The 21424-nt window shown below is 41.5% G+C and overlaps 1 protein-coding gene across 8 annotated transcripts in view; it reads left to right on the top strand.

Moving 5' to 3' along the window:
* Positions 1-21424, top strand: part of ARHGAP12 (Rho GTPase activating protein 12) — a 140029-nt gene that overhangs the window by 84596 nt on the left and 34009 nt on the right. For all 8 annotated transcript variants that reach the window (XM_025208484.1, XM_025208483.1, XM_025208489.1 and 5 more), the window contains 2 exons: positions 11580-11705; positions 15974-16048. In XM_025208484.1, the coding sequence (XP_025064269.1) occupies positions 11580-11705; positions 15974-16048 (201 nt within the window). The remainder of the gene's footprint in view (positions 1-11579; positions 11706-15973; positions 16049-21424) is intronic.

The raw sequence follows: 21424 nt of genomic DNA, 5'->3' as shown, positions 1-21424 counted from the left end.
ACCTAGCAGGTCATTTCCTAGGCTGTAGGTGTGCTGGACATTTTTCCTCCCTAGGTGCAGCACTTTGCATTTCTCCTTGTTGAACTGCATTCTGTTGTTTTCTGCCCACTTGTCCAACCTGTCCAGGTCTGCTTGCAGCTGTTCCCTGCTCTCCGGCGTGTCCACTTCTCCCCATAGCTTTGTGTCATCTGCAAACTTGGACAGAGTACATTTCACTCCCTCGTCCAAGTCGCTGATGAAGACATTTAAAGAGTATTGGTCCAAGGACCAAGCCCTGCGGGACCCCACTGCCCACACCCTTCCAGGTCGAAATCGACCCATCTACCACGACTCTCTGGGTGCGACCCTCCAGCCAATTCGCCACCCACTGGACTGTGTAGTCATCCAAGTCACAGCCTTTTAACTTGTTCACCAGTATGGGGTGGGATACCGTATCAAAGGCCTTCCTGAAGTCTAAGTATACGACATCCACCCCTCCTCCTGTGTCCAGGTGTTTTGTAACCTGGTCATAAAAAGAGACTAGATTGGTCAGGCACGATCTGCCTGCCACGAATCCGTGCTGGTTTCCCCTCAGCATAATTTGTCCTGCTGGGCTCTCACAAATGTGAGCCTTGATAATTTTTTCAAAGACTTTGCCAAGGATGGAGGTGAGACTGACTGGCCTATAGTTGCCCAGGTCCTCCTTCCTCCCCTTCTTGAAAATGGGGACCACATTGGCCCTTTTCCAGTCCTCCGGGACTTACTCATAGCTCCACTGCAAATTGTCTTAATAAGCACAGTTCAGTTTCTTGTAGAAACTATTAGCTCGAATTGAAACACTTGTCAGTCAAGGTTATAATTTTGCTGGTCCCTTATAAGATAAATGTGATTCTGATGAGGTCCTTTGCCCCTATATTAGTGAAAATGGCCAGTAGTTTCATTGTGGTTTGACACAAATGACACCAAATGTAAATCTTCATTCACATCTTCATACATTTCATTGGCCAAGAAAGTGGTAAATTCCTACTATTGTCATACGAGGTTCTGAGGACACAGCAGAGGAGGCAGCTAGTGGTGATGGATTCAAGCATATCTGCAGATTTAAGGATCATGGAAGAGTGTTTCCATTGTGCTTTAGAGCACAACACATCAAACTATCGTGTCTCTTCATCTCAAAGGAAGTATGCATGCATGCAAATATTGCACTTGGCCCTCTTTTCAGAGTCTGTATCTATCCGTTTACAGCAAGTTTGAAAGAAAATTAACATGCAGTTGGGTTTTTGCCTCTGATTGTCCCAACAGAATTACTTTTACATTGGCATTTACATCAGCCTTGTGTTCATGGAGGTAATGCCTAGTACAGGATAGTGAGTAAATTTTGATAAATAAGGTTTGTAGTTTGGGTGCAGCCATTGAAAGTTCCACCACTAATGTCCTCTAAAATTCAGCTAAAGAGAAATCCAAAATAAAATTGGTTTAAAGGGGGACAGTATACCATGCAAACAAACTATTGTGCTATAGCCTGAGGTTGGAAATAACTCTTAAATGCATTTCTAATACATCAACATGCCACTTTATAAGTGAGGGTAAGGTTGTGTAAATGGCCAGCCTTTCTTCTTCAGTTACTTGAATTTTGGGTATTAGTAGGCCCTGATTTGGCTTGCCCCCAAAAACACCAGTTTCGGGTAGAAAAGACATCTTCTGCTTTGGTAGGAATAATATAAATGGGCATAATAGCAGGATATATTGCAGTTAGTACTTGCTTCCAGTGAACTTGTAAATGTTTTAAATACCTCAGTAGTAAGAAATTCTGGGAATGCAAGGTTTGGGGGAAGTGTGATTTTTGCTTTTGTTTCAAAGGTGGTCTCCAGTTGTGTTTTGCGACAACCTCTTCCTTGTGGACAGGAGACCTTGCTGATGTATAGGCATACCTTAGCAGGAGAGGGAGCTTTTTTTTACAAAACATGAAAAGAAAGAACAGATCTGGAACCTGTAACTTATATTTTATAAAAAGTCAGGATATCATTTATATTGGTCAGTTTGAAAATGAAACTGTCCAGGCACTCTTAAACAGCAAAATTACCTAGATTACCAGAAAATGAGTCATGAGAGATTTTTAATGCATTTGTTAAAACCTCTATGAATTTTGTGGTTTTGCTACATTTGAATAAACTGATATCAAAGAGCATTGTAAAAGGCATGCCAGAGATGATGAAGATTTTTACATGGATTAAAGCAGGGATGGGCAAAATGGTGGACTCCGTTTCCTGGCAGCCTCTGCCTACATCATTGCTGCTGGTTTCCATGGAGACCCCAGGAGCAGTAGCGCTGTGGAGACCGAGGAGTGCAGGCAGTGGATCGTGGTTCTGCCCCGGCTCCAGACCACGCTGTCACCCCTGCAAGATCCCAGGCTTGGAGCAGCTCCCTGCCTAGCTGTGCGCCCTGACAGCCATGCTGTCTTGGGACTCTGCTGCTCCTGGGGTCTCCATGGAAACCGGCCAGTGATGGCTGGAGCTGCTGGGACATGGAGTCTGCCACAGACCCAATCCAGCCTGTGGGCTGGACTTTGCCCACCCCTGACTTAAAGGCTAACGGTAAATGTAGTAAATCTTAGCAATTTATAAAATTATTCTGAAGTATCAAAATGGAGAAAGATTAGTAGCAAACAGAGTAAACCCCGTGACTTTAGCTGAACCAGTGTTAGTTGTTCTCTTCTTTCTTTTACATTCCCCCAGCTAAGATGCATTCAGTTCCTTTTCATTTGATTACAGATTCGTTACTCTTTCCATTTATGTTAATGAATGCCGTAGCTCTTTCTTGAGAAACTGACAGATCTATGTCATCTGCATAAGAATGAGGACAACTGCTCAAAATAGCTTATTGGTGGGGTATTTGTTTCAGTCACAAATGGGCTAGGACAGAGCCTTGAGCCATACCTCGTTATCAGATTAGAATGAAATATAAATCACTCAAATGCAGACAGCTGATAGGGGTACAAAAATGAAACCAAGTCAGGAAAAGCTTTTATTTAAGTGTCCTTCCGAAGAGGACAGACGCATTTAACAATGCAAATAGGACTCTCTGACCTCAATTCAGAACCAGTATACCATTACCCAGCTCAAAGTTTCGCTAACAAAAAGGCTGGGTTACTTGGTGCTTGTAGTCAGTTAGATCACAAATTTCTGCTTAACAAGCAAATACAATTTAGGCATGATCTCCATGCACACTCCTGGAAAGAAACAGACAGTGAAAGGGAGGATAAATTGAGATGGTGCTGTGATGCTTTGTGTAATGGTACTCAAATTTCAGTCTTGGGAGGAATAGTGCTTAGGGTCAGAAGGGACCTAAACAGATCATCAGGTACGACCCCCTACCCTGGGTAGGAATGAGTGCAGGTTCATAACACCCCAGCCAAATATTTGTCCTCTTGAAGACCCCCAAGGTAGGAGAGAGTACCACCTCACTTGGGAGCCCATTCTAGAGCCTGGCAGCCCGAACTGTAAAGTAATGTCTCCTGATGTCCAGCCTGAACCTTCTCTCTAACAATCTGTGGCCATTATTCCTAGTAACTCCGGGAACAGCGCCTCCCGCAATTCCTGCTGGTCCGCCTTGGTGAATCTGCCTCAACAAACAGTATTTTACATGCCCTGAACTTGCCTTGCCAGATCACTTGATGATCTATCAAGTCTGCTTTTCACAGTGAGAAGGAAAATATTCACTTCCCATATACATATGTAGCTGTGCACTTCTTAAACTGTGACCCATCGTATTTTCTGATGGTTGAGAAACCTTCCTGGTCACATGGTACTATAATGCTGCTGCCCTTGTGATTTTTACTAAAGTGTGCTAGAGATTGTTGCTGTCTTTACTGTAGAGCACTTCTGTAGTTGTCCCCAGGATATTTTGTAATTTGGAGGGAGGATGATAATGCTAAATAATATCCAGAATTATAATCTACCATGAGAAATCTTTGTACCTTCCCCTGCTAAATATTCAGTATTGTACCTGGGATAGTGGCTGGATACATTTTTGTCTGAAGTAGACTAGTTTTACCATGTGCCCTAAACCATGAGCTTTTTAACTTGAAACTCATTTTGGACGTAAGGTATAGGGGGTGGTGTGTGTGTATTCTGGATATAAGATGTATGTGATCATCTGGTCAGAATATATATATAATCTTGGCTATGCCTACTTTATCCAAACAAATTATCCTTTTTCAGTGGCAGTTCCAAAGATTGATCAGTAGTAGTCAGGTCCAAAAACACAGAATCCTAGGAAAATAGGGCTGGAAGAGCCCTCAAAAGGTCATCTAGTCCAGCCCTCTGCTCAGAGCAGGGTCATCCCTTACTAAAACCATCCCAGACAAATGTCTGTTCAGCCTGCTTTTGCTATAATTTCTGAGAATGGAGATTCCACACATCATCTAGGTAGCCTGTTCCAATGCCTGCCCACCCTCATAGTTAGAAAGTTCTTCCTCATCTCCAACCTAATTTCCCCTGCTTCAGCTTGAGACCATTGCTCCTAGTCCTGTCCCCTATGGCTACAGAAAAGCGAGTCTCCATTTACCTCTAATTACCTTTAATGTATTTGAAGACTGTTATCAAATCCCCCTTCAGTCTTCTCTTCTCCAGACTAAATAACTCTAATTAGTTTAGCCTTCCTGCATAAGTTTTGCTTCCCAAACCTTCGATCCTTTTATCACTGTCCTCTGGACCCTTTCCAATTTGTCCACATTCTTCTTGAAACATGGGGGCCAAAACCAGATGCAGTACTCCAGGTGAGGTCTTACACATGCATAGAGTGGAAGGATAAATCTCCTTGATTTGCAAGTGACACTCCTGTTAATACAACCCAGTGTGTTGTGGGTGTGTTTGTTTGTTTTTGGCAAGCAGAGCACACTGTTCGCTCATTTTCAGTTTGGTCCACTGTAACCCCCAGGTTTTTCTGAGCAATGCCTAACCAGTCATTCCCCATTCTGTATTTGTGATGCAACTGTTCCATAGGCGATGCGTATGAGGGCACATTCCCCCTCTGAGATTGGCCACTGCTGGCTTCTGTGGGCAGCCGCTGTCCGCCCTCGCCACTGCTAGGGGCACCACGCTATATAATTCATGCTATCTATGAATCCCCTCTCCCCCTTATCCTTACTGTACTAAACTGTGTAGCATTGTGTGCCACCCCTTGCTGGATTGTTGCATGGTGGCACTTTCCCCCCAAACCCTGCAGCTGCAAACTCTTTCAGCCAATGACTCTGCCTTAGGGGTGGGGGTAGGCAACAGAAGTAGGAGGTAGTGGGGTTCAAAGACTATAGCATGAGAGTAATGGGGGGACCAGGAGCCTGGGAGCTGCAGGTTAACCCTTTGGGAGCCAGATGCAGTCTGCATGTTGGACAGTCCTGTTTTCTATGCCTGAATAAATATAAACTGTACATTCTGTGCTGGGGTGCTAGTAACAGGAGAGAAATGTTATTTACTTTCCTAGGAAAGAAATTAACAAACTTCTTGGAAGTGCCTGGGGTATAATAAACTGCTTGTGACAGCAGCATTGTCCTCAAGTATAAATAAATAATCTTTCTTGAAACCATACTTCAAAGAAGATGGTTATTTCTATTAGTATGATAGGAAAAATGAGCCTTGACAGCAGTAAAGTCTTTAAATAAATGGTTTCCTGTACTGGGCTGTTTTAAAAGCTGAGATTTATCTTTGGCGGAGAGATCTACCAGTTTGTTCTAATTTTCTGCTAGTTATTCCCACTATTTTTTTCATGTGTTTTGCCATGAAAAGGAAATGAAGTGTTTAAGCACTCAAGTGTAGAGATGTTTATTTGACACCTACATTGCAAGAATATATATAAAACAGGTAAATGGTCCTTTATAAAACATATACAGTCTTAACATTGTTTGCATTGCCAATGCAAAGTATTTAAGCTGCTAAAAAGCAGTGCATCTTGCCTCTGAATTTTAACAAGGCAGTCAGCAATGCTTTTCTGACTTTTATTTATTGGTCCCTTGCTTCTCTAGCAGATAAGTTTGTAAAATGTGGGGCTTGCATACTGCTTTGCAGATCCCTCCTGCTTGGAGATGGAGTTGTCTGTTTGATCAGTAGAGACTCTTGATGGCTTATGATGGTATCAAAGGCACCTTTGAATACAGATTACCTGCAGTTTGGTCCTGTTCACATTATAATTCTTAACATTTATTTCAATTTACTTTTTCATTCAAATTTCACACACCTCTCCTTGACTGTGAACTTGTACAGTAATTTCAAAATATATTCAAAATAAATCATCAAATATCAAAACAAATACAGCCTGCTCATATAAGTTGCAATGATATTAGTAAACATAACTGTAGTAGGCAGCAGTCCAACGTCTCTCTAGCAGGAAATAATTTTCTAATGTTTCAGCCCAACAGCTTCCTTTAAAAAGCAGTGTTTAGACCCTAGGAATTATCTGTAAGCATAGTTCCACTACAAGTGGTCTAGGTTTTACTTGCAATATTGAACAGGAGGCTACAAGAACTAATAGTTTGAACGAAGTGGAGGTACAGCACAGTTGTATTGGACACTAAGGGTAAGGTAGGAGGGAGCAGAAAAGCATGTCAGAATAATGACTCTTGTCTGGTTTGTGAAATACGATCTTTGTCTTTGATACTATAAGTTCTGAGAGTATCTGTTTGGATTAAATGCCTGCAGCATGGGTATTTCCATAGCAAGGAAGTCAACTGAGATGAAGCATACTGCAGCAGCACTGGTGGGGAGAAAGACTAAATTACTAATTTCATTTCTAAACATGAAAATAAATTGTGAGGGCTATACACAACTCACCATTGAACTTTGTTAAGGTTGACATGCAAATGTGCAACTCCTACAGGATTGAAAATTCATAAAGCTCTGTCTGTCCACACAACTACCCAATTTTATTGAGGCTAGGGAAAAAAGATGCACACAAACCAGTTTAAGTCATCAGAAACTGGTTTAAACCTGTAACAGAACAGAACTTCAGTGCACATAAACCAGTTTCAAAATGGCTGAAACTGGTTTAAGATAAACCTGGTTGAATGTAGTATTAGACTTAACTAATTTGGGTCAAACCAGTTTATGAAACTTCTGTCCCAGGTCCGTTCTTGGTTCAAGTTAAATCACAGTTCCCCAGCATGCTTTGCAGCCCTGTATTGTGCTGTGCTGTGCTGTCTGCGCCAGCAGAGAGGGGCGGGGTGGGGGGAGGAGGCAGGGACTCTTCCCCCCCCCCCGCCAAACACCAACTGTGGTCTGGGGCCAGGGAGGAGGGCTAAACTTACCTTCCCCCAAGTACAGAGCTGCCATGCTGCTGAACTTGCTGAAACTTACTACTGGATGCAACTGTGGACTACAAATCCCAGAGGCACCTGAAAGAGGAAGTGAAGAACAACCCTGGAGAGTTGTTACTGTGATTCTGGACTACAAATCCCAGAGACCTCAGGGGCAACAGAAAGAGGAAGCAAACACACAGCCCATGCTGGCTACAATCCAGAGAGGCATGCTCCACTGCCCCCTGGCTTCTGGCCTGAGACACTGCAGGCTGATTACAGGGAGATCAAGGCCTTTCAAAAGTGAGGAGGGTCAGTCTCACCTTCCTTGTGTGGGAAGAATGCACGAGTTAAATAGATTATAACATGCCATTAATCTAATATCAGGGATGGCACCCAACAAACCAGTATATACAGACAACCCACAGACTGTACCTATGTTCACAAGATCAGCAATCATCCCAAGCACACCAAACAAGCTGTTGTCTACAGCCAAGCCTTCCGATACCACTGCATCTGCTTGGAGAGCACTTGATGCTCACTTGATCAGCCTAAAATCTGCCTCTATACAACAAGACATACAAAAAACTAGAACTCTTGGTTCCAAAATGATACCTTGTGTTAGACCAACTGGAAAATGGCAAGAAAATTGTCCTTTTCTGCAAGCTTTTGGGATCAAAGTCCCTTCGTCAGGCTCTGGGAAAAGTGTAGATGGTACAAGATGGTAAAAAGTCCCCATAGGTAAGAAATAAACTTCATTTTTGCACAGAGGGAGCTGAAGATGGAAGTCTGTCCCTCTGGGTCCATGAGAGTGTCTTTGTGAGCTGTGTTGAGTAGCTCTTTATACAACAAGGACACTCCAGTAGAGAAATAAACCATACATTTGATAGAGCTACCCAAATACCCTGTACTAACTTGCTACAATACAAAAAGAAACCATTTGTGGTTACCAGCCATCCCACACTGGAACTGATCAGAAGAATCACCAAACAGTTGCAGCTTATACTCAACAAAGATCAGATACTGAAAGAAATATTCCCAGACTCTCTATTCCTAGTTCTCAAACAGCCCCCTAATCTTGCCTAACTCATCATCAAGAATCGGGTTTTTTCCATTGCCCATTTCCTGTGGAAAATAACAGTTTTTTTCTCCTTTAAAGGAGCAGGGAGAAAAGCTTTAAAGCAAGAAACCACTGGAGGTGGGGGGAGAAGGAGGGAACTGACGTGGGGGAGGTGGGGTGGAGGCTTAGAGCAGGAGAGTAAAAATGTGAGGGGATCCCATGGCATAGGGAGGAGGGGAAGGAGCAGGCCTGGCAGGAAACAATGTAGAGAGGGCACTGGTAGACTTCCAAATTGCTTTAAAATTGTAACTATATTAATAAAACAGTGTTTGACTGATACCTGTGTATATATAGTAACATTTCATTTTAATTGTGATAAAACATGGATTTTGGAGGTTTTTATCAAAGAATTTTATGGGTTTTTTATTAGAGAATTTTGGATTTCTTAAGAAAGAGAACCAGGATTCCTGCTTATCAGAAGCAAACTCTCCACTGCCTAACAGACCTCAAGTGAAATGCAGCCTTGCCTTGTCAATAAATGCCTAATCTGTCACCAGACCTCTCCTGCCACTACTATCAATACCCCCACCCAGAGCTGTCCCTTGGGTGGGGGTGGGGAAATCAGAGCAACTGCCCTGGGCCCCGTGCTTTGGGGGTCCCGCAGACAGTGCCGTACAGGCCCCAAGGGTGTCACCACTCCACGTGGCCCCTGCACACCACCGGCTTCACGCTCTGGCTGCTCACCAACCCCTCCCTCCCCTGCACCAGCCGATATGCCCCGGGCCCCCTAGGCTTGGCTCTGCGCCCCCCCCCGCCCCCCGCGTAAAAAAAAAATCCCATCAGAATCCTTGATTCCTACACGTACTTGTCCAAAAATGTGATCTAACTAGGGCCCTACCAAATTCACAGTGGAAGTGGGTTGTGAGGTGCCTCCTTTAATCTTGCAGATTCTCCTATATGCCCCCTCCCCACACTGTTGCTGATTGGCTGAGAGGCCCCGGTGGCCCTGCTGGTTGTTGTCAACAAGCTGGGAGGCAAAAAACAATGCCATATTTAAAGCTGCAGTTTTCTCCTCCCTGCCAATCAGGATCAAGTAGTGGGGCCCCTCTGCCAATTTGTGGGGGTGGGGCATGCAGGGGAACCTGTAAGATTAAAGGACCTGCCCTGCAGCACACTTCTGCCATGAATTCGGTAGGGTCGTGGGTAGACCTGAGCCAGTGCAACGATTGCTTTCATGGCAATTATGTGAGTGAAACTGAAATTAAACAACAATTACACACCAGAATGTACTCTCACAAAAAAATATAAAGGACGGGCATGCACACACATGTACGCCCCTCCCCATTAGGAGCACAATTTTCACAGAACAACCACCCTCTCACCTTGTGCTCAAGGGAAATGTACCCAACACCTTTAAAAGGTGAACTTGGATACAACAATTCATTAGGTGGCTGGACACTAAGAACCAGGGACTAAATGTAGATATCAGGTTTATGGCACATTATAATTTATTCAGCTCCTGAATTCAGTATCATTCTAGTACTAATGTAACATCTTTCATGTGATGCAAGTTCAGTTGTTTTAGTGAGCCATTATTTATTTTTGAAGTTTCTTACTGTTTGTTTTTTTTATTATAGCACAAACTTTCTGTAGAGTAAGATGGAAAGCTGCTACCACAAGCATGGTTTTTGCTATAGCAGTTACAGTAATGTTTACTTTGGGTCACAGTGTAATTCAGTATGTCATGTTACATTAATCTGATTTTTCATTAGTACACCTTAACACATTTTAGTAAGGGTTATTGATTATCCTCTCCATTTTACACATGTAAAACCTGAGGCACCAGAGTGAATGTTTATACAATTAAGAATAATATCATATAGCTCTTAAATAGTGCATACTATCACTAGATCTCAAAGCACTTTGAGAGAGGGATCTCATCTCCGGTTCACATTTTTGTAAAACTTTAGGTGTTGAACCTCTTTCACATGCCCTACCTAGTAGGTCACATTCCCTTGTGTAATAAATCAACAAAAACTATGGTTCGAGAACACGTTCTATTTTTTTTAACATTGCCCTGAAAACAGATTTCAAATGAGAAATTTCTTTTTTAAATCTTTAAAAGTTTATATCTTTGGTGTTTATATTTTAGTGCAAATGTTTGATTGAAATATTTGTATAATTTTTTAATGATGCTCCACACATTTTTGTCCATACCATCTAGCACTGCTATTTAAGAGATGGTGAGCATGCTACAACACTTAGGACTTGTGCAGGACCTTGCTTATGGGTTTTCTGCTTTTGATTGTTTATGAAGCCTTGGACACTCAGGGTATTGGACTAAATTGACTATTAATTTGTTTTGATACAGTGATTGCCATTTTTTCTTTTGCTCTTACAGCTTCAGCACCATAACTTTTTACTCATACATATTTATCTTTTTTTTTTTTTTTTCATGGCCAAATGTGGCACAAGTACTTCCTGAGCCCACAAGTTATTGTCTTTCCAGTACTATGAAATAAGGCTTGCTCTCAGAATAGACCACATTTTGGTATCATTCTTTCTCTCAGCCATCAACCTTTTGGCTAAGTAAAGTTGCATATTACGTCCTCCAGAATCTATTGCAGCTACTAATCCAGAGGACTGCTGTAGGATGACCTGGCATACTACTGTTATACATGAGCTGAGCAGACTGTAATACTACTAACATTGTGGAGAGGAAGGTTACAATCAGGTTTATTCCTAGTTGCTGAGAGGCAGGCAGTAAATCTGGGATTAGAACTTGAACACATGCCTGGCAGTACAAAGTATTGTTTTATCAAGCCAACTTCTGTATGATGCCTTAGGGCAGGGTTCAGTCATGTTTCAAAGCTGGGGAAGGAGGAAGTGCTGCTTTATTAGACTTTAGCTCCAAGTGCAGGCCTCTTTCAACCTAGCCTGCACCTCAGTCATCACCCTCTCCTCCTTACCACCTGGCAGCTCTGCCACCACTACTGCTTCTCACTGCCAAAATGCCACAAAGTCCCCTGGCTCTGCAGGCTGGATCCAGCCCACAGGTTGCTGACCCCTGCTTTAGAGCAGACACCCTGTCCTTCAAAACAATATAGGCAATAGAAAAAGGGTTTTTTTTCTTGCTAAATTCAATGTTCCAATATGTTATACTGTTTAGTGTACATTGATTAATTGTATGGATTTTGTGTTCATATAAAATTCATCCTGTTCATAGTGTGATTTTTTTTTTTTTCTCCTCTTTAGTATAATGCTTCACCACAGCAGCAAAGAGAAATAATTAAGAGTAGGAGTCTGGACAGGAGGCTACAAGAACCAATAGTTTTAACCAAGTGGAGGCACAGCACAATTGTATTGGACACCAATGATAAGGTAGGAGGAGCAAAAGAGCATGGTAAAATGAATGACCATTTTCTGGTTTTTGAAACGTTTGAAATGCACAGATTTCTAAAGGATTTATTTGGTGATTTTTTTTTTTTTTTTTTTTTTTCCCCTGTGTTGTAAACCATATACTGAGTATACATTTTCAGTAAAACCATGGGTAACTTCTTAAACTGTTATCTTTTATTTGATTGTTTTTAATCCAGATCTATTTTTGTACATTCACTGATTTATACTTTTTACTCAGAACTGTTTCCTTAAATCTTCTTTTGACTGGCTGATAACTAGCATTAAATTTAAGCTTTGCATCTACAAAAACATTTCTTCTAATTAAGAACCACTTGCATTCTGGTGTAAACAGGGAGAATAATCAGCAATCTTAATTTAAGCCCTTTGTATATATTCATAGTTCTTATGTAAAATACACCAATACTTTGTATCTGAAAGTGAACTGTTGGCAGTAGGGATATACCATATTTACCTAAATCTAAGACAGCTGTGAATTTAAGATGATTCACAAATAATTACATTCTATACATGGAAAATTATAAATGTATTATTATAATTTTTTCTGAAAAAAATCTAATTATAGTGGAAACTTGCCTTAAATTCATCCCCCACCACTGCTGTGGTGGGGAAAGCAGTGGCAGAAGGTGAGGGGCAAGAACCCTGCCCCTTGCCTCTTCTGTGCCTGCCCCACTGTAGCCTGCCCCCCAACTCTTTGCCTTCTGTGTCTCTGCCATCCACTCCCTGCCCCCTCCATGCCTGCCACTTACACACTCCCTGCTCCCCTCCCCCTCCCCCCATCATATACCTTCTGCTGCAGCTCTACTCTGGCTTCTGGGCAGTCGGCATTAGCAGTGGCTCTAGCCCCAGCCCTGCCCAGGAAGGAAGAAATGGTGGCAGCTCTGGGCCAGGGCTGGAGGGACCAGAGGCAGAGCCAGAAGGTAACTTGGCTAGGGGGCAGGCTGCATGGTGTACCCTGCACTCCCCCTGAGTCGCAAATGCAGGTCTTCACCTTTTTTCCTCCTCCCCCACCCTGCAGTCTCCCCCTCACTCTTCCATCTGTGAACCCCTCCCCTGCCAAAGGAGCCATCTCCCAGCCTGGGGTAAGTGCAGATCATCTCTGGCTTGATCCCTGAGCTGGGGGCCGAAGTTGGAACTGAGCTACTGCCTGTCCTGGGTTACTACTTGAATCGAAGACAAGGCTTCTTTCCTGCCACATTGACTGTGTGGGGAGAGATGGGGGAGGGAGAAGCCTTTTCTTGGATTTGAGTAAATATAGTAATATGAAAACACTGATTTAGTACAAAGAATTTATAGCCTGCTTTTTCAGTGGTTTAAATTGGCGTCAATGTCTCACTAATATTGGGCATACGTAGTTAATTGCCAAGTTAAATAATCACCTTTAAGATGGGAGTACCCGTAGAAATATGTAGTGGCTTAATTCCTTTAACAATTCTTCTTTGATTTTTTTTATTGACTTAGTTTTAGTTTTGAAGCAGGCTTCAACTTGGATCATTTTGAGGAGGAGCTAGCTTTACTAGAGGTGCACCAATACATCGGTTCGATATTGGATCAGCACCGATATAAAGAAAAATGACTATATCGGAAATCAGCCTGATGTGACTAATAATTTGGCCAATAAATGCCTGTGCGTGCATGCACGCAGTTGCAGCACAGCACACAGGCAGCAAGGAGCACAGCACAGCCCAGCAGCTTGGAGAGCTGTATGCAGCTGGTAAGTCTGTTGTGGTAGAAGGGGAGAGGGGAGGGAAGGTGTAGCTGGGCAGATCAGTGCCCCCCATGGTAAGGGAGGTAGTGGGGCTGGGGTAGGTGCTGCCCAGCTGGGGTGGTGCAGGATGTGGGATGGAGCCATGGCTCGTCCAGGGACCATGGAGAGGGGGAGTATCTCCCGCTGCTATGTGCACCCTGGGAGGGCATGGAGGGGAGGGGCATATGCACCTGAATCTGCATGGGGCAGGGCAGGCTGCAGCTGTGGGCTGGGGTGGGGGTTGTGCCAGGTTCTTCCTGGCAGAGGGGGCTGGGCCATGCTTCACTCAGGGCAGGCGGCAGCAGTGCTGAGAGGGAACTATGGAGGGTCTACAGCAAAATTTGGGATGGCACCCCCAGCCCGCATCTGCCCTCCCTGGGTGCACACAGCAGTGGAAGCCGCTTCCCCTCCCTGCACCCCACCCGGACGAGCCACAGCTTTGCCCCACCCTGGCTGGACAGCACCTACCCCAGCTCCCCTCCCCTCCCCCCTGCCCTTCACCACAGAGGGCATTGATCTGCACCCTCACTCCCTTCCCTCCCCTCTCCCCTTCAACCACAACAGATTTACCAGCTGGACGCAGCTGTATTGGAAACTGGATCGGTATCAGCCGATATGCCTCCTTAATAATCTGCTATTGGTATCAGCCCCCAAAATCTCAATCAGTGCACCCCTAAGCCTTACTTAAATTCATGGTACGGAAAGTGCTAATGACTCGGTTTCAGTTGCTTTTCAGAGGTCAACTGAGAGTTGAATGGTCCTCATTTCCTCTCAAGTTCATTTTAAAAGTTGTTTCCTACACTGTTTATTAGAACAGTCTCTTTAGTACTTGACAAAATGCATCTTAAGCAAAACAGCAGGGACAGGTCTCCTAGCTGTTCCTTTACATCTTCTGTATGATTTATAGTAGAATCGGGATTTATTTCAACCATATCTTCCAGTAAGTTACACGTTTATTAATATTAATGGTGAGAAATCAAATCTTGCTTAGCATTCAGAGCTAGCAGTCGGAGGATTGATGTTAATTGCAGGTAATTTTGCAATATAATGTAAAATCTTCAATCTGCGTGCTCCCCTGCTTTTCAAAAAAGCATTGGGAAAAGTAGATACTTTGGAAATTGGATCTTCACAGGAGACGTAAACATAAATTAGCATCTTTACTGTCATAGACCTTGAAGAAAGAAGTGAGGGGTTGTTCTATATAGCCTCAAATGCCCAAAAGAGTAATTTGACGTTTACTAAGATTAAATCAGAATACACTTTTGTTCATGTTACTTGTGTCCTAAGTTGTTTTTCCTAAAACATCAGTATTCTTTACCTTACAGCTTGAATGTTAACACACCTTACAGTGTCTAAACATTCTGCTACTGTTAACTCTGGGAGAAAAAGCAATCTTGATATAATATGTATATCCAGCATGATTGCAAATGATTGTGTGGTCGAATGGATCAAAATAAACCTTACTGTAGAGCAAGAACAGAGAGCTGAGGCCAATATGAAAGGAAATGGGAAGTAGTAATCAGCTGTTTAAAAATTAGGGTTGCCCTCACAATATTGCTAACTGTTTTACTCTGCACTATTAAAGTGTAAAGTGGCATGTCTACAAAACTAATCTGACTTATCAAACTTTGTGACAAGCACCTAGAAAATGGAAAGAAGAAATATTTTCCACCAAGACAAGAAGGAAGTCTCTCTTAATAATAAGAAGGAAGTCTCTCTTGCATGTAATACCACCACTGAAAATCTGTGGGGAAATACCACATAAAGCTTTTCAATGCAGAATGATCACAGACCATATTAGAGAAAACATTATTTTTTCCCCCCCATTTGGTTGACTTTGATCTTCAGAAATTTAGTATTTTTTCTTTTTGATACATAATTAATATGTAGCTCACAAATCCAACACTCTGTGATTTCACTTATGCCCTCAAGACATAGTCGGCCTTGGATTGCAGGAAAATTAATTAAAATAGTTCAAAAAATTAATCCTAAATCTATTAAATTATTTACATATTAAAGTCATTTCATCTTTTTGGTTACCAACTAAGCACAGGCATAATTCTTATTTATAGTTGGGACAAATACCCAAGAATACCCCAGGCAAAATTAATATCCAGAACCTGATTTTATTTTGACAATGTAGGTGAATTTGTAAAAGACTATTGAAAAAGCCTCCAATAAGTTCTACTTCTTAGGAAAATGAAAGCATTGTTGTACAGCATGGTGGTATTGTTAAGATTCTGCTTCAATAAACATACTAGGTTGACGTGGACATGATTTCATTCTATAAACCTTGTAGGAGCACCTCCTTCAACAAACAGTTATATCAGTATCTCATTATGTTATCTGTGCTTTAAAACACAGTGCATAGTCCATGACTCACAATATGAAATGCGATACTGGAAAGGAAAAAATGTAATTGAAGAATGAGCAGTGCTGCTGTTCAAAAGAGTAACTCTTTGTATTATTTAACTTCACTTTTTAGGATTCTCCATCTGCTTCCAAGACAAGCTTCCCTGAAAATGAGTCATCTCCTTCTTCACCAAAGCACCAAGCCACAGTCAGTATTGAAGTTATTTCACAATATATACTGTAATGACTGGGCAGCTAGTGAATAAAATAGTTTGAGAGCAAGTCATGGGGTTTAAATCTTGCCAACCTCTGGCCTAAAGGTATACCACTAGCCCAAGAAGTCAGAGATCTGGGTTGCAGGCCCTCTGTCTGAGGGGGTTTCATACCTAGGTCTCCCATCTGCCAGGAGAGTGCTGTAACCATTAGGACTATAGGTTGGGTTTTGGATGGGTGGAGTTTCCACTCCTGTTGCAGCTGATCTACTGTTTAGAAAGGAATACAGAACTAATGAGGAAGAGGAAGCAGTAGGGAACTTCTCTTCAGTAATGAAGATGGACACATGCACACACCCCTGCCCTGGGTGAGGGAAGATCTGGGGCCTGGCCTCTGTTCCACAGATTATTTATATATATTTTACATTTGAAAGTTATCCAGCAAATATTGGGATCTGAGACTGAAACCCAGAACTCTAAAAAAGGTCTAGGAATGCCTACTAGACTGGGCCTTAAGGGGTTTTGGTATGAAGATGCCCGATTTGTGAATCCTAAATTGTATCAAGCTACTCAGCATTTTGCAGGTAATGCTGTATGTATGTAGTTGCAGAACTTTCAGTGTTTCAAGATTTCTGGAAAAAAACTAGTGTATCTGGTCTCTGTGCTCAAATAACTAGGGTTTTTATCGATTTATTTATTTATTTTTATTATTATTATTTTTTAACCTGGACTAACATGCCTAAATTTTGCATTCTGGTCACTAATACTTTTTTTTGGTGATCTGGCCCCTAGTGTGAATGAGCAACATCCCTTCTGCTGTAGTATTTTTAAGCACGGGAAGTATAACTAATTTTTTGTGCTCACCAATGCAACATCAATTTTGTCATCTTTATGGTCTGTCTATTAATAGATATTGGTTTTAGGTTAAATTTTAAATAATTTGTGAAACAATATAAAATTTAGTTCTGGAATGTGAAAAACATTGAGGTGTTCCTTTAAAAAAAAATCCATATATTATAGCATTAGGAATTGTTGATGCATGATTTTAATGATTTGTTAGTATTTGTTTTGGGAGCATGAAGGCACCATTTTTTCTCATCTATCACAATGCACCAGTGTATAGATTGAAAACCCTACTACTCATTTACAGTGATCTATTCTATGCTGCTTATTTTATGATTTTTTAGATTACTGTGAATATAGGCAGATTTTCCTTAGTGTATTTACTAAGTTTCTCTCAACAAGTAAATCTTTTGTCTTAGTGCACAAGCAAAAAGTGCTGCTTATTTTACTTCAGATGTTTTAAATATGGCACAGTTTTTGAGGTATTATAATTATCCTTAGTAAATAATGCACTACTTGTCTTAGACAGCAGAAAAATGCTGGTTCTCCAGCAAATTCAGTATTTTCCTCTATTCTGTTCAGGTTTGCACATCCACAAAGAAAGCTTTTTAAGTCTTTTTGCATTGCTTGAGCCTTAATTCATTTTTCCTTGCTATTTTCCCATGGGACTTTACATTGGCACTCCCCCATTCCCCTGATTAATCAGACCTTTATTTTGTTTATTTGCTGCTGGGGAGAATTCTTCCTATTGGTAAGATTGATATCTGTGTTGTCCAGGCGCATCTAAGGTGGATGCAGATAGTGAGTTTTTGTGTTACTAATAATTTACTATGAATAATTAGTGATAGCATGTGTCAGCATGCTGTAGTAACATTGAAAAAGCAGAGGAAGATACTCTGAGGGATTCTACTTGAACGTTAAAGTCTTAGAAGGTTTATTTGCAATTTATATGAATATTAGGTATTGTTTGTCATAGATCACTAATGACGTGACAAAGAATAGGCTAATTGCAGAGACGGGGGGAGGGTTGTAAACCATTTTCTCAACTGAACCAAACCAGCGCTGGAAAAGGTCATTTTTCAATAGATGTCTTGACTAAAAGGAAAAATTGTTGAAATGTCCCATTTTTCACATTTTGTAAATGAAAAATTCTGTTTTCCTATTTTGAAATTATTTCATTTAAAATTTGATTTAATCATGTTTGTGCATGTGTCTGTTTATATATAGCTATATATCTATTTATATAGATATACTGTATATCTATCTAGATAGATATATATCTTTATATCATCCCTGAGGTTTCAAGAAAAACTCCCCATCTCTTGAGTCAGGCAAAAGCAACAGTCTTGGAAGTTTTAAAGCAGCAACACATACCAAAATTTCAGTTAAGACCAAGGCATTTTAAAAATATATTTATATTTATATTTGTATTTATATTATATTTGCTGTTTGAAAACTTCCAAGACTTTTGCTTTTGCCTGACTGTAGAGATGGGGAGCTTCTCTTCAAATCTGAAGGATTTTTCTGTGCAAGGAAGTTATGCTACTGCTAGGCAGAAAACTGTAGTTCAGTAGATTAACAGAAATCAAGTTGGGTCGAGACTGTCCATAGACTGTGTCATATTTATCTTAAATTATTGTTGCATCTTTGAGTAAAATAAGCATTATTTGAAGGATCTATGAATAAATCCTACCAGCCTCACACAATCAAAAATTATAAAACAAAACGAAAGGTCTGGAAGACAGGTTTAGTTCTGTCCCTTGTTTCATCTATGTAAAGCATCCCAGCCAAGTCAGCCAAGTACTTGTCTATCAACAAGTCTATTAACATCTCCCAAATATGGGGATTCCTTAGACGTTCCAGTGCTTGATCATCTTATAGTTAGAAAGCTCTTATATGCAAGCTAAAATTTCTCTTGTTGCAGTTCAAGATTTGCTTCTTGTCCTGTCACCTGTTGAGATGACAAATAGTTGATCATCATTCTTTTTATAACACCTTTGCTTGTATTTGAAGACATATCAAGTCCTCCTTTCAGACTTCTCAATAAATAATCTTGGTTCTTTCAACCCATCCATGAATGTAGATAGTATAGGCAGTAACACCCTAAAAATTTTATCTGAGATAGAATCCTTGTGGATAGAAATTCTGTGCTTGAATAAAAAGAACATACCATGTTTATATAAATCTTAGATGATGATAAATGTAATATAACTCCCCAGTAATTAGAATCTATACATGGAAAATTTATAAACTTGTTATAATTTTCCATGTATAGAATCCAAGTATTGGAGGGTTGTCTTTAATTTATCCCCCCCCCCAACTGCTGCATAGGGGCAGGTGGGGAGGTCAAACAGCTTGTGCCCTGCCCCTCCCCATGCCTTGGGTCCCCCTCCACCCCTGCTGCCCCTGTGCTTCCCTCTTCCCCTCCTATCCTTGCTCTATGCCAGCAGGCTACATCCTCATTCTAGTCTGGGACAGAGCATGGGCCCCACCCAACCCCTGTAGCAGCCATGCAGACTGTGCGCTGCTGCTCCAGAGCCAGGGTGGGCCTGTTCTCAGTGCCCCAGTTTGCAGTGTATGTATGGAGCAAGGGGAGAGGGCTAGATGGGGGAGCAGCAACTGCATGGTGGGGAAGAGGGTGCAGTGTACAGAGAGGGCAGTGGGAGTAAGCAACAACTGTGCTACAGCCCTGATCACGTCAGAGCTGGAGCCTGAGCTACAGCAGCTGCCTCTTCCCACCCCGCCTTTCCAGCCCCGTACTTGAGTCTAAGATAAGGTGCTTTTCCTCCCATGTTAAATGGGGGGGACTTAGAATCAAGTAAATACGGTAGTTCTAGGATTGTACTACTGATTACCTAATCAGGAAAGTGAAGGTGATTATTAAAGGCTCAGTGAGATTAGAGAAGCTGGTAAAATGGAACAAACAATAATAATGGGAACCTTCGACTATCCTCACATAGACTGAATAAGCACCTCATCAGGGCAAGATGCAGAGATAAAATTTCTGGATGTGGTAAATGACTGTTTTGTAGAACAGCTCGCCTGGGAACCCACAAGGGAAGAAGCAATTCTAGACCTAAACATGCAGGCCCTGGTTCAAGAGGTACCAGTTGGTGAGCCACTGTGTAATAGCAACTATAACATAATCACATTCAACATTTTAGCAGGAGGGAGTAAGCCAAAAAAGTCCACCATGCCAATATGCAACTTTAGGAAGAGTAATTGCACAAAAACGAGGAAATTAGTTAGGAAGAAGTTTAAAGGAGCATTCAAAAACATAGACTTGCAGGTAGCTTAGAAGCTGTTTAAACAGCAGTGGCTCAGGAAAAGCATGTTTCACAAATTGAATAAGGGAAGCAGAAGACCACTAAAATCCCTGCGTGGTTTAATAGGGAGTTAAGGAGGCCCTCCAAGGCAAAAAGCATCCTTCAAAAAATGGAAGGCATACCTAAATGAGTAGAACAGGAAAGCTCACAAAATAGAACAGGTCAAATATAAAAGTGAATTAAGGCAGGCCAAAACATAATTTGAGGAGGATCTAGCAAAAGATACTAAATTTAACAATAAAAACTTTAAAAAATGCATCAGAAGCAGGAAGCCAGCTAGAGAATTGCTGGGACTATTATATGTCCAGAATGTAAAAGATGCCCTTAGGGATGACAAAACCACAGTAGAGAAGCTAAGTGAATTCTTTGCATTGGTGTTTATCACAGAAGATACTGGGGAAATTCCCAAGCTAGATCAATCCTTTGTAGTATATAGGTATGAAGAGTTGGACCACGTTAAAGTCACAACAGAAGAAGTTTTAGAACAGATTAAACAAAAGGAAATGCTGATAAGTCACCAGGACTGGATGGCATTCACCCAAGAGTTCTGAAGGAATGCAAAAGGTGAAATTATAAAGCTTGGTAATACTTAATGTAATAAAACTATTGTTACAAATGGCCTCTGTGCCAAAGGACTGGTGGCCTGCCAATGTGACACCCACCTTCAAAAAGAACTCTTGAGGTGATCCCGAGAACAACAGATCTTTGAGTCTCGCTTCATCCTGGCAAGTTGGTAGAATGTATAATACAGAATAGCAGTCACACGGAGAAATAGGATCTACTAGGGAAGAGGCAGCATGGTTTTTTGTAAAGGGAAGTCCTGCCTCACCAATCTGTTGGAGTTCTTTGTGGGTATCAGCAAGCATGTGAACAAAGGGAATCCAGTTGACAATATATTTGGACTTTCAGATGCCAAAAGCTTCAAAAAAGCAAAAACAAACCATGTAGATTAGTAAAGTCAAGGTATATCATATTCACTGCTCTTCCTCCTGTTGGCTACAAATGCCCAACTCGGGATCCTTAAAATTCTAGTTTATTAGGCAGATTGAAACACTGTAATCATAAACCTTGGGGCTGGTCCCCACACACACATGCACACACATACACACACACAGTAGCAGGCTACAGAGTCAGGTATACCTATCCTACAAGCGTTGGAGTCTGTCGTTGAGGCTTCTTTCAGCGTGGTCTTATCTTCCAGAA

Source organism: Alligator sinensis, unplaced genomic scaffold (assembly GCF_000455745.1).
Source record: "Alligator sinensis unplaced genomic scaffold, ASM45574v1 scaffold309_2, whole genome shotgun sequence".
NCBI classification, from domain to species: Eukaryota; Metazoa; Chordata; order Crocodylia; family Alligatoridae; genus Alligator; species Alligator sinensis.
This window is presented reverse-complemented; position numbering and strand designations above follow the sequence as displayed.